The sequence below is a fragment of the Capra hircus genome, chromosome 10 (genome assembly GCF_001704415.2).
Source record: "Capra hircus breed San Clemente chromosome 10, ASM170441v1, whole genome shotgun sequence".
In the NCBI taxonomy this organism is placed as follows: domain Eukaryota; kingdom Metazoa; phylum Chordata; class Mammalia; order Artiodactyla; family Bovidae; genus Capra; species Capra hircus.
Genome location: NC_030817.1, coordinates 66,600,887 through 66,613,396, shown reverse-complemented (window position 1 = coordinate 66,613,396; position 12,510 = coordinate 66,600,887). Strand labels below are relative to the sequence as shown.

The 12,510-nt window shown below is 57.7% G+C and overlaps 1 protein-coding gene across 1 annotated transcript; it reads left to right on the top strand.

The window, feature by feature from the left end:
• Window positions 1,377–10,584, top strand: DLL4 (delta like canonical Notch ligand 4). Its single transcript, XM_018054430.1, has 11 exons — window positions 1,377–1,827; window positions 1,932–2,201; window positions 2,690–2,747; window positions 3,527–3,790; window positions 4,189–4,249; window positions 4,335–4,465; window positions 5,944–6,113; window positions 6,297–6,516; window positions 7,662–8,364; window positions 8,860–8,968; window positions 9,502–10,584. The coding sequence occupies exons 1-11, from the start codon at window positions 1,762–1,764 to the stop codon at window positions 9,505–9,507; spliced, it is 2,058 nt and encodes a 685-aa protein (XP_017909919.1). The 5' UTR covers window positions 1,377–1,761; the 3' UTR covers window positions 9,508–10,584.

Here is a 12,510-nt window from a genome sequence, read left to right as displayed (position 1 = left end):
GATCATACTCGATCTAGGCAGCTGTTGAGCTCTGCGCCGTGCCCCTCCAAGACTCCCCTGGGCCCGCGCCGCGTCCCTGCTCCCCCCGCACCGATCTTATCGCCCGAAGACAGCCATAGCTGTGCGGGCGGGCTGACAGCTGAAGCCACAGGACCCCGCCGCCCTCAGCGTCGCAGAGGGAGAGCTCTTCTGTACCCCCCGACACTGGGAGAAGCCGGCCCTCCGGGGTCTAAAGCCTCCGGGGATCACGCCGGTTCCGGGAAAGCAGCTGCACTGCCGCCGCTCTGAGAAGTGGGGCCACCCAGGGAAGACGCTAAGAAAAGACGTGGGAAGCCGCCTGAAACTCAAATGAGTCCGCGCGCTTCCAGTTCCAACCTACATGTCACCCAAGGAGGAGAGGACCCGGGTCTGCCGGACCTCGGCCCCTCATCTGGACTCTGGTGGCTTGAGCCAACTCTGGAGCCAGGAGAGTTCCTCCCTGCCCCAACCGAGCGACAGGACGCGGGGACCGGGGCTTGAGGCTGTTGGCGTTGGGGAAGAATGTAGGCGCTGGAGCTGAAGCTAAACCCAGGTGAGAAGAGGCGCTGATGGCGGAACCAGACCCTTATTACCATACAGCTGAAGACGCGCCCCCCTATGTTGGGGACCACGCCCCCTTACCCCCAGCACAGGGACCACGCGTCTTGGGACTGGCACGCGCCGAGCCCAGGCGGGAAGCAGAAGGGAGGAGGCACGCGCTGGACACGCCCCCTGCAACTGGGGAGAGAGATGCCCATCAGGTGGAGGAACCGAGCCCCCGAGCCTTGGACGCTTGCCCCTCGCCTAGTCTGCACTGGCCACAGAGATGTTAATGCGTCCTCTGGCTTCCCTGATGCGCAGGGTGGTGGTAGGGTGCGGGGGCGGATGGACGCTCACAGGTTGGGGGCCGACGACGTCAGGGCTCCCGAAGCTCCGGGAGGGTAAAGGAGATCCGAGTCCTTCAGCGCTGGTTTCGATTTCTGAGCTTAAGTTCCCTTTACCTGCTCGAGGGCTGCAGGTAACTAACGCTGGCCTTGGACACACCGCCCACGGGGACTCCCCAGTGTCTCCGCCCCCACTACCATCCGGAAACCACTAGCTCATCTTTCGCCCCATTCCCCCTGATGCTCCCCCTAGTCCTCCCGAGGCCAATGTCTCCTCCTGTAACCCAGCAATTGCGGAGAACTGGTCACCTCGGCACGCTCTGAGCTGGGGGACCCAGGAGCTGAGTGAGAGCGGCCCAGAGGGGCGGGGACCTGTGCCTGACTGGCTGGCGGGGAGGGGGGAAGGCGGGGGCGGAGGCCCCTCCAGGCGGCGCTGGGACTGTAGCAGCTAGAGGCCGGAGGGGAGGGGAGAGTGACCACGAGTCTGAGTGACAGGCGGGTGAAGAGAGGAGCCAATATATATAAGGAAAGCTCGGGAGAGCGCAGGTTTCAGTAGCGGCGCTGAGCGCGGTCAGTGAACGCGAGGCCAAGAGCCGCAGCTCAAGCCGCCTCAGTGCCGCGTACCCGGACACTAGCCTGCTTACAGCACCAGGATTAACCCGAGGACACGTCCTCAGAGCTGCTGCCACCCAGCCGCCCTCACCTGGATTACCTACCGCGGCAGCTGGAGCGCAGTTAGCGCGAAGGAGAGGCGGAAGGAAAGCCCCGAGCGGAGCCTGGCTTTTCAGGGACCCCTCCGGCGGTGGGGCGCGCGGGAAAGCTTCCTAGCCCGCGGGTGGAGAGCGCGACGCCCCAGGGGATGGCAGTCGCGTCCCGTCGCGCCTCGGGCTGGGCGCTACTGCTGCTGGTGGCACTTTGGCAGCAGGTAACGTCCCCACCACTCTCTCCCACCGCTCCCGGGGCCTGACCCCCGGGCGCCCACCGAGCTGACCGCTCCCCTTCTTCCTTCTCTTGGTCCCTGTGCAACAGCACGCTGCCGGCTCCGGAGTCTTCCAGTTGCAGCTGCAGGAGTTTGCCAACGAGCGCGGCGTACTAGCCAGCGGGCGGCCGTGCGAACCTGGCTGCCGAACCTTCTTCCGCGTCTGCCTTAAGCACTTCCAGGCAGTCGTCTCTCCCGGGCCCTGCACCTTCGGCAGCGTCTCCACGCCTGTGCTGGGCACCAACTCCTTCGCCGTCGGAGACGACAGTAGCGGCGGGGGACGCAACCCTCTGCAACTACCCTTCAATTTCACCTGGCCGGTGAGTACAGCGTTGGGCGCACTGGGAGGTCACTAGAGAAGGGGGCTCCCTGGGAACAAACCCTCTCTCTAGACTTGCTCACTCCCTCCAAAAAAGGGGGGGCACTCTTCTGATCCTTCTTTCCGACTCTTTCCTGGGACCTCACCCTCCTGTAGGCTCTCTCACCAGTCTGTCTCTTCCCAGTTCTACGTCCCATCTTCTCCTAGATCTTGGGATACGATTTTCATCACCTGCCACCCCGGCTATTCCTCACCTCCGAAAGACTCCCCCGTACATTACCCCTTCCTTCAACTCTCCTGCTACCCGGGATTCTCTCGCCTTCCCTGCTCGCGCGCGCTGCTGAGCACAGACCCGTTATGTTGACCCGGGTGCTGTAACTGTATCCTGCAATTAGATTAATTAAACCGGCTGCCGAAAGGCACCCCCACCATCCCCTGTTCATCTCGCCATCTCTCTGTCTTCCCCCGCCCCCTCCTTTCTGTTCCCAGGGTACCTTCTCACTCATTATTGAAGCTTGGCACGCACCAGGAGATGACCTGCGGCCAGGTGAGTAGCTCGCTTCGCGGCCACAGGGGGGCGACACGGCGCAGCGCCGAAAGAGTTAATCTGTAATAGGCGGGGGAAGTGCAGGGTGGGGGGTGGGGGCAGGACGCTCAGCTAGGCCGGGAGCTGCGCCCCGCGCTGGACGCTCGGATTCCGCCCGCTGCCTGGACTCTGAGCACAATTGCGTTTCCTGCGGGTTATTTTTGGCGTGGGAACGCGGGGAGCACGGCGGTGAGAAAGGCCGAAGCTGCCAGCGCCGCTGACGGGCCCCTTCCTGTATTTTACACCTTTCGCGAATTCCGCTCCTTTGGAAAGGGAATAATGGCTTTGGGATGTTGTTCTGACACAGAGGAAAAGGATATTTCAGCAGCACAACAATTCTCACTTTGAAAAGGAAAAAGAAAAGCATTACCATCTTTGAGGGCAGAACCCCTGAATGGGCACCAGAGGACCCTTTGCTCCCAGGGTCCTCAAAGGCCTGGAGAACTTCTCTTTTTTTTTTTCCTTTTATCCCCTCATTTTGACCTCTTTTCCTCTTTCCCCTGCCTATCTGCCTCCAGAACACTGGGATATCTTAACATCCTTCTATTGTCCCCTTTTTGAATGGTATCAGGCCCTCTGCACATGCACATACAGAGCAGCTAAGCAGTGGGACCCTTGGGTTCTTCTGGCCTGTGCTTGCTGGCAGGTGGGGGTCATCTGGACAACTTGTTTGATCCAGCAGTTGCTGGCACTCTTGGGGACTGGCTGCCCTTCCTTGACCCGGCCCTCTGCCCCTTCAGAGGCCTTGCCACCAGACGCGCTCATCAGCAAGATCGCCATCCAGGGCTCGCTAGCTGTGGGCCAGAACTGGTTACTGGATGAGCAGACCAGCCCTCTCACAAGGCTGCGCTACTCTTACCGGGTCATCTGCAGTGACAACTACTATGGGGACAGCTGCTCGCGTCTATGCAAGAAGCGCAATGACCACTTCGGCCACTACGTGTGTCAGCCAGATGGCAGCCTGTCTTGCCTGCCCGGCTGGACGGGGGAGTACTGCGAACAGCGTAAGCAGCCAAACTCCCACCTGCCTGGAGGGGGGTCCCCAGAACAAACACAGTGGCATCTTGTCATCTGCAGTCTGCCTCCCTTGGAGAGCGGTCTGGACTGTCCACTAACTGGGCCTCAGGAACAGCTGGGGATGCTTAGGACGGGCTTGGACTCTGCCCTCTCTCTTCTTAGCGTTCCTCCCCATCATGCTAAGTCCACAAACACCCCGTTATTGCACTGGATTCTCCTTCCCTGTACCATTATTTCTCTTTAAGTCATCCATGGCTCCCTTGGGAGGCCAGGAGTGGGAAGTAAGCCCAGGAGAGCTGGGGGCACCCCCAGGGCAGGAGAGGGAGAATAGGACTTCAGAGTCATTGGCAACCCGCCCTCACCCAGCCCTGTTTTCTTTCCTCAGCTATCTGTCTTTCTGGCTGTCATGAACAGAATGGCTACTGCAGCAAGCCTGCAGAGTGCATGTGAGTAGGGGCCGGAAGCTGTGAGGGGGGAGCCGTCCCCTGGCCAGGCCCTCACCTCACCCCCAGCTTGTCTTTTGTTCTACAGCTGCCGCCCGGGCTGGCAGGGCCGCCTGTGCAACGAATGCATCCCCCACAATGGCTGTCGCCATGGCACCTGCAGCACCCCCTGGCAATGCACTTGTGATGAGGGCTGGGGAGGCCTGTTCTGTGACCAAGGTGAGTCAGGGCAGAGAGAGGGGCTGGGCTGGGGGTGGAAACCAGAGCTGTCACCTGGACCTTTCCTACTTGATGACTGATGAACTTTCCCAGTATCCTTCAAGGAGCTTGGGACTTGGAAGGATCTTAACAACTGGCTTAACATGAGCTGGTGGGTCCTTCTTCCTTGGGTGCTAGGGAAAGAGGGTGGCTGGAGAAGCCAGGAGGGTGACAAGTTGGCAGCCTGAAGGTGGCCTCATAAATTCCAACAAGGCCAGAGAGAGGGGTGCCAGGCTCAGTTCCTCTTTCGACCTTGTAGTTACCTATTAACCCCCTAAGTGTTTGCTTACCTGCCAGGGCTGTTTGAGCAGCTCTCCCCTAAACAGCTGTCTGGTGGGGTGTGCCCACGGGCTGCCCCGAGGCTGTGGGTGCGGGGGACCTCTGGGCGGAGTGACATCTAACCGCCTTCTCGGTGAGGCAGAAACAGCCTCCCTTGTTCTCCCCAGTAGCACTTGCCAGGCAGCTGCCTGAGCCCACAGTCTTCCTGGTGTTTGGGGGGCTGGTCACTCTTCTGGCTGTATGGGGGTCTGCCAGCCTCAGTGGTGGGGGAGGGAGCCTTTTCTCCTTCATCCTCATAGCCAGCTGCAGCGCGTTCCTCCCATTTTCAGGGTCAAATGGGGTGGCTGCTGCCATGGAGACACCAGCACAGGCCAGGATAGGGTGGGCAGGACGCTTGCCAGGATAGAAGGAACTTGCCTGGGCCCTGACTTGCTGGCAACAAGGGGCCTGGAATTCAGCCCCTGTTTTCTTTGTGGATGTGTGTGTGTGTCACTTTGTCCTCCCTCCACGCCCCTCTAACACACACACACACACACACACACACACACCTGGTTCCTGCTATGTCTCTTTCCTCTCCCCACATTTGCTCCCAGGTGATACAGCCATATACTCGTCTTACTCAAACATAGCCCTTATAGTCCCTGTATTTGCTCTGTCTGGTTCTCCCTCCCTGTCCTCCCCGAATAAGAAAACAAAGACTTATATTTCAAAATACCCCCGTGACACATTCCGCTTTTAAAACATGCCTGGTAACCACCTATGGTGGCTCTAGCCCTCCCTCTACTCTTGCCACCTGTTAAAATTGCAGCCCCCTTCCAGGCTTACCTCAGCTGCCCCTCCTCCATGAAGCCTTTTCTGACTTCCTCCTCAATATGTGGCCTTGCTGTCGCCTCCTCCTCTTTACCTTTATGTGTTTGTGAGCTTACTTGCAGGCAGGTGTCCAACTGTGTTTTTTCAACTTTGATTGATTGCACTCCTCAGACGTGGTTCTAGGTGCTTCTATATACATTATTTCACTGGGGGAAGAAGAAGGGTATTTGGACCTGGAAGACTTTGGGTTGAAGCGCCAGGTCTGACCGTGGACAGTGAACTTGAACTCCATGGAGCCTGGAGGTGGAGACCATTTTTTGGCTCTGCTCAGCTGGTTCCTGTCTCCACAGATCTCAACTACTGCACCCACCATTCCCCATGCAAGAATGGGGCAACATGCTCCAACAGTGGGCAGCGGAGCTATACCTGCACCTGTCGCCCAGGCTACACTGGTGTAGACTGCGAGCTGGAGCTCAGCGAGTGTGATAGCAACCCCTGTCGCAACGGAGGCAGCTGTAAGGTGAGGCCTAGGCCAGCCCAGAAAGGCAAAGCTCTGGCCGGGTGGTACCTGGGCATCCCCACCCCAGGCGGCCAGTGAAGGTGCAGCCATGGGCAGGCACTATGGGCAGGTGGGAGCTAGGTCCCAGCCATGAATCCCTGCTCCCCAGGGCTTGACTTTGGCCCCTTCCTGCTCTCATTCCAGGACCAGGAGGACGGCTACCACTGCCTGTGTCCACCGGGCTACTATGGCCTGCACTGCGAACACAGCACCTTGAGTTGTGCTGACTCCCCCTGCTTCAACGGTGGCTCCTGTCGGGAGCGCAACCAGGGGACCAGCTACGCCTGTGAATGCCCCCCCAACTTCACTGGCTCCAACTGTGAGAAGAAAGTGGACAGGTGTACCAGCAACCCATGTGCCAATGGTGCGTCCTGTTGCCTTGCTAACCTGATGGATCGGCCCTGGGGCCCAGAGAAGTTTCTGGTGAGGGAGGGTCACAAGAGGAGGAGAGAGGCCTTGTGTGTCACTCTGGGCAGGCTGAGATGGATCTGCATCTGCTCTGGATGCTGAAGAGCTTGTTTGATCATCTGAGTGGCTTTGGAAGAAGGGCAGGTTAGCAGTGGGTGCAGGCCATCGGAGAGGAAGCAGTATGCACACTGCCTGGCTTCCATTCCTGTTGCCATGTCCTGACCTGGCTGGGGTGGCCTCTGACCCTCCCCAAGAAGTCCTAGAGAAAGGGATTTTGAAGGCCTCATGTTCCTCTTTGAAGGTGGCTAGCAGGTGAGGGCCCGGCTCATGGAGGACTCATCTTGCCCCATGGCTATGGGGAACCCGGAACCTTAAGGTGTCTGGAATGTTCAGCATTTGGGGGGCACCGTGTATGTTGTCTTTGGTCTTTGTCTCCTTGGTCCACTGGTGACCATCTGGGAGACGGACAGACAGCTGTGCAGGGGAGAAGGCTGGAGAGGGACCGGAAGGGCTGAGGTGGAATCTGCTCTCTAGTCACTAGTTAACTCCCCAGAGCCATAGTTTCTTCATCACTAAGTGGGAAAATGTACTACCTGTCCTCTGTATTTCATGTGGTTGTGATGCTTAAGTGAAACAATAATTTATTTGAGCATTTACTGTACACCAGGCATGGGCTCATGTCTTCATGCATTATTTTACCTGACCTTCAAAAGACAGCCTATAGCATTCTTCTCCAATTTAACATGTGAGGAAACTGAGGCTTAGAAAGAAAATAAAGCAGCAGGTGCCAAATCCTTAGTTAGAGAGAGACAGCTGAGATTCAAACCCAAGCATATCTGCTTGATTCTACTGTAAAGCTCTGTAAGCAGCCAGTGGTTTTTATACATCAGCCCACTGAGGCATAGAGGACCAGGGTCATCCTTAACTCAGGGTCTCCTGACCCTTCATGCGAAGAACTCTGTAGCAGGATCTGTATATGCTGGCTGTGTTTTGGAGGCAGGAGGACCTGAGCTTGGAGCTGGTTCCTGGGATGGGGCACCCTCTGCTCCAGGGGGCGTTCCCTGGAGATGGCTGACTTGTGGCCTGTGTGTACCCATATAGGGGGCCAGTGCCTGAACCGAGGTCCGAACCGCATGTGCCGCTGTCGTCCTGGATTCACTGGCGCCCACTGTGAGATCAGCATCAGCGACTGTGCCCGCAGCCCTTGTGTCCATGGTGGCACATGCCACGACCTGGAGAATGGGTTCGTGTGCACCTGTCCAGCCGGCTTCTCTGGCCGGCGCTGCGAGGTGCGGATGCCTGCCGAAGCCTGTGCCTCGGGACCCTGCTTCAATGGGGCCACGTGCTACACCGGCCTCCCTCCTGACAACTTCGTCTGCAACTGCCCCTATGGCTTCATGGGCAGCCGCTGCGAGTTCCCCATGAGCATGCCCCCCAGCTTCCCCTGGGTGGCCGTGTCCCTGGGCGTGGGGCTGGTGGTGGTGCTCGTGTTACTGTGCATGGTAGTGGTGGCAGTGCGGCAGCTGCGGCTCAGGCGGCCTGACGGCGGCAGCAGGGAGGCCATGAACAATCTGTCGGACTTCCAAAAGGACAACCTGATCCCCACTGCCCAGCTCAAGAACACAAACCAGAAGAAGGAGCTGGAAGTAGACTGTGGCCTGGACAAGTCCAACTGTGGCAAACAGCAGAACCACACATTGGACTATAATCTGGCCCCAGGGCTCCTGGGGCGGGGGATCCTGCCTGGGAAGTATTCCCACAGCGATAAGAGCTTAGGGGAGAAGGCACCACTGCGGATACACAGGTAAGCAGCACCTGGAGGCCCAGGGGCTTCCCAGGGACACACCTGTGGTCCTGCCTGGGCTCCCCCAGGAGAGGTGGGAGGCTGGCCCCAAGCCCTTGACTGCTTTTAAGCAAATAGGGGCTCTTGCCGCTGACAGGCTACAAATCCAATAAGATTTCTTCCAGGCTCCTTTTATCCCTCCTTCCCATTCACTCATTCATTCATTCACAAAGTCAAATGTCCACAGTATGTCACTTGTGACTCCAATTTTCCTCCAGCATGGCTTGCCTCCAGTGGCAAACTGGCCTTTTCCAGGCCTGAGACCCTCTGTGGCTCTCTCAAGGCCTGTTCCCAACTGCCTACCAGGCTAGCACTGGGTATCCCTAATCCCTGTGTGTCTTCTCCCAGAGCCACCTTGGCCGGTTCCCTTTGGCTCTCCAGGGTCCAGCTTAGCGCCCCACCTCCTCCAGCCCTCTGCTCATCTCTCCCTCACCGGCCTGTCTTGTGTTCCCTCAGTGAAAAGCCAGAGTGTCGGATATCAGCCATATGCTCCCCCAGGGACTCCATGTACCAGTCTGTGTGTTTGATATCAGAAGAGAGGAATGAATGTGTCATTGCCACAGAGGTGAGTGATGGGCCCGCCTTCCCTTCTAGCATGTGCCCTCCTACCTTTAGGGAGTGAGAAAGTGGCCTGGTCACTCTTGACCCCAGGGGCCCCTCCTGAAGGGTGGGTCGGAACCCCTCCTTGGCAGGCCTGGTTCAGTGGCTCTTGGATCTCTGCTGGCTTCGTTGCCACAGAGGGTGTGAAACAGGAGCCGCAGTGGTGAGCCAGCCCGGTCTCTTCCTGCTGTGTTAGTGCTGGGCTGGGCGGCGTGGCACCTGGCCAGCTCCCGGGAGCTGCTTCCCAGCTGCTGGTGGGTGAGGGTGGTTGCCTTGGGCCCCTCCTGCCCCTACTCACTGGCTTCCTTCACTGGCCCCCTCATGGGCACAGACTTCCAGGCATGGGTATGTGTTGGGCCGGAAGACCAGGAGGGCTGCCCCACCTGCTCTTCACACCACCTGCCTCACTGGCTTCTCCCAGGGAGGCCCAGAGCAGCCATGGAGGGAGTGCTGGTACCCCAAGGTAACCCACTTTCTCCTTTTCCACATGCCCCCCAGGTATAAGGCAGGAGCCTCCCCAGGACATCCCAGCTCCACCCCAGCAGCTGGACCTTCCTTCTGCATTGTTTACATTGCATCCTGGATGGGACATTTTTAATATGCAACGTGCTGCTCTCAGGAGGAAGAGGGAATGGCATGAACTGGACAGACTGTGAACCTGCCAAGGGATGCAGTACCCTCCCACATGTTTGGGTGTCTGTCTGGCATCAGATTGGCAGCCGCACCAGCCAGGGGAACAGAGGAGAGGAGAGGTGGCACTTGGACCCGCCCTGCCAGCAGCGGCCTTCAGAGGGCTCCTTGGGGCTCCAGCCTATTTTCCAGAGGGAGGGGCAGTGGTCCCATGGGGCCTGGAGCTGCTCTGGCTTCCACTGGCATCTGTGTTTCCAAAAGTGCCTTGGCCCGGGTTCCATGGCAACAGCTGGGTCCAAATCAGAGAGGAGAGAGGAGGCCAGTAAGGGCAGGGCCATCCGCCAGCCGGGAAGCCACCTGGTGCAGCTCTTGGCAGGAGTGTCCCTGCAGGTGAGGTGAGCTCCCGGAGCAGAGAGGAGGAGCACTTTCTGCCCCATGCTTCCAACGACTGCATGTGGGCCTTGCTCCTGACACCACCCCATCCTCTCCGTGCCCCGGGCTCTCTGGGTATGGATATTGGTAAGCCTTCCCTGGCTTCCACAGCCTCTGGCCCTGGATGCCTCAGGCTCCTGTGAGCAGATGGGGGAGGGCCTGTGCCTCTTCCCAGCCAGGGGCACCAGGCCTAACTGGGGAGCTCTGGGCAGAGATGATAGAAATTCTGTTGAGGGAGAAACTGGGTGCTGTGGACACCCAGATCCTTCCCTCCTTGAAGCCCATTCTAACGGCTTCGAGCCTGGGCTCTGCCCACACCCACTACTGCCCCCGGACTACCCTTGAAGCCGATCTTCAGAAATCAATAATATGAGTTTTTATTTTTTTTGTAGTTTATTTTGGAGTCTAGTATTTCAATAATTTAAGAATCAGAAGCACTGACCTTTCTACATTTTATAACATTATTTTGTATATAATGTGTATTTATAATATGGAACAGATGTGTACAGGAGTTTATTACTTCTTGGGTCCTGTCTTTGTGATGACAGAGTGGGAATCCTTCTGACTCCTCTTCTCATATTTCTGCCGGCTTCCCCCCACCTCCCCCGCAGAACTTCCGGGACCTGTGTATGCACCTGGGATTGGCCTGCTGTGCTCCGGGCCCTCATCCTCTTCTAGTCCTTGGGGAACCAGGCTTCACCCATCTAGTCCCCAGCCTGGGCCAGCTTTCTCTACCTGATGGCTTGAGGTTGGCTGCAACCCCCTTTTGCTCCTGCCATTCCTTGGGGGATATGCCCCCTGACCTGACTCTACCCCTCTTTTCTCTTTAAGTCTAAAAAGGCTTATGGACACCCTAGTCAGCCTAGGAGATACAGGAATTCAGGGGAAGGAGACAATCCAGCCAGTCTTCCTCTTTACAAAAGGAGCCTCTTGTCAGAGCACAGGGTCTCTGAACCATGATAATGTCTGGGCCCTTCTTCCTGCTGCTGCAGGGTTTTAGATGGACTGGCACCCTGCTCTTTTTTTAAGCCATGGCCAGGCACTGGTCTTTGTGCCAGGGGATTTGCCTTGGGTCTGTCCTCCTTGCAGCTGGGTGAGAGAGCTGGCGCACTGTGCCTGTTCTGCCCTGAGCCGCTAGTTTCCTGAAGACTGTAGAGAGGGGATGAGGAAGAGGAGGGAGGCTTCCCTGAGTCCGGGTTTCTCTGGCTGAGGCACTACTCTTTTGACGGAGTTTCCAGTCTCAACTTCATGGCTAGCTTTCTCTAAGGCTCAAGGTGGTCCCTAGGGTGCCACAGTCTTCTCTCTACAGCCACAAACATATCCCCTGGAGAGCAAGTGATGAAAAATGAGCCACTGACAAAAAGCCGAGCAGATGCTCCTAGCTCTCAGTCTGTCCAGTAAAGCAAAATAGACGCAGCAGATGCTCCCAGTGGAGACCAAGCACATGCAGCGCTTCGAGCTTCCCTTGTCTCCTGCCTGACACACACAGCATACTCACCCCTCATCTGGGTACTTATGCCTGATACAAGGGAGCAAGAGACCGAGGCTCGTGCACACTCACCCAAGTGCACACGTTCCACGCCTCACCACTTCTCTCTGTTCCCCTCACTGCACATACACGGTATCAAACAGGAAAGCATTCAGGGAACCGTTCCCACAGCCTGAGCCGGCAGCAGGGGGAAGAACAACACGACCTCACTCTTCCTGCCCAAAATGAAACAGGAAAGCAGCTCCCGGGCCCTGGGGGGCGGGGGAAACTGGGCTGGGACACGAAGGCAAGATGACGAGGCTCCCATGTGGGGGACAGGTAGGACACCCGCGGGCCTGCACGTCCACACCACGGTGTTGTGCTGGGCTGCACGGGCTGCCAGGTCCTGAGGAGAGAGTCCTGAGGGGAGCTGGCTGGTCAAACCCACTCACCCGATCTGATACCGAGCCCACTTTCTGGGAAAGAGAGGGTCTCTTCATGCACTTGGTCTGGGCAGCTTCACTCCGTAGCTTGTGCCAGGTTCCACGTCTACTGCCATGTGCCAGGCACTTGGGGTGTGAACAAGCCACAGTGGAAGCCTTTCTTTCTCTGGGATGTCCAAGTCACTCCCTGAGGGTTTGGCCCCTTCTCATAGGTAAGGTACCCAAGTTTTTCCTGATGGAGTGTTCAGGTGTACAGGAGAGGCCCCAGGCTTGGCAGACACAAAGCCAGATGATAGCTGTGGACTCACTGTGAAGTGTTCTTCATGGCTTATCAAAACACCCATGCTTAATCTGCACTGGCATTTCGCAAGAGAATTCAGAGCACAGCAGTTCCTTAGCCTGGAGGCAGTGCCCCGTCTATAGGAAAGCCGAACCCATGGTGACTTCCAGTTCTGAGGACAGTGGCTTTTCCAGGGCTTACTGTCTGGTAACCACCTGGATATCACCGTGGGAGGTGAGGTAGAGAGAGGCTGT

What these genes read in the sequence shown, in the direction of transcription:
- DLL4 (XM_018054430.1), top strand. Translation starts at nt 1,762, where the DNA reads ATGGCAGTCGCGTCCCGTCGCGCCTCGGGCTGGGCGCTACTGCTGCTG. An exon ending in AGGCCTGTTCTGTGACCAAG is followed by an intron (nt 4,466 to 5,943) that starts GTGAGTCAGGGC and finishes CTGTCTCCACAG; the next exon opens with ATCTCAACTACTGCACCCAC. An exon ending in CAGCAACCCATGTGCCAATG is followed by an intron (nt 6,517 to 7,661) that starts GTGCGTCCTGTT and finishes GTACCCATATAG; the next exon opens with GGGGCCAGTGCCTGAACCGA.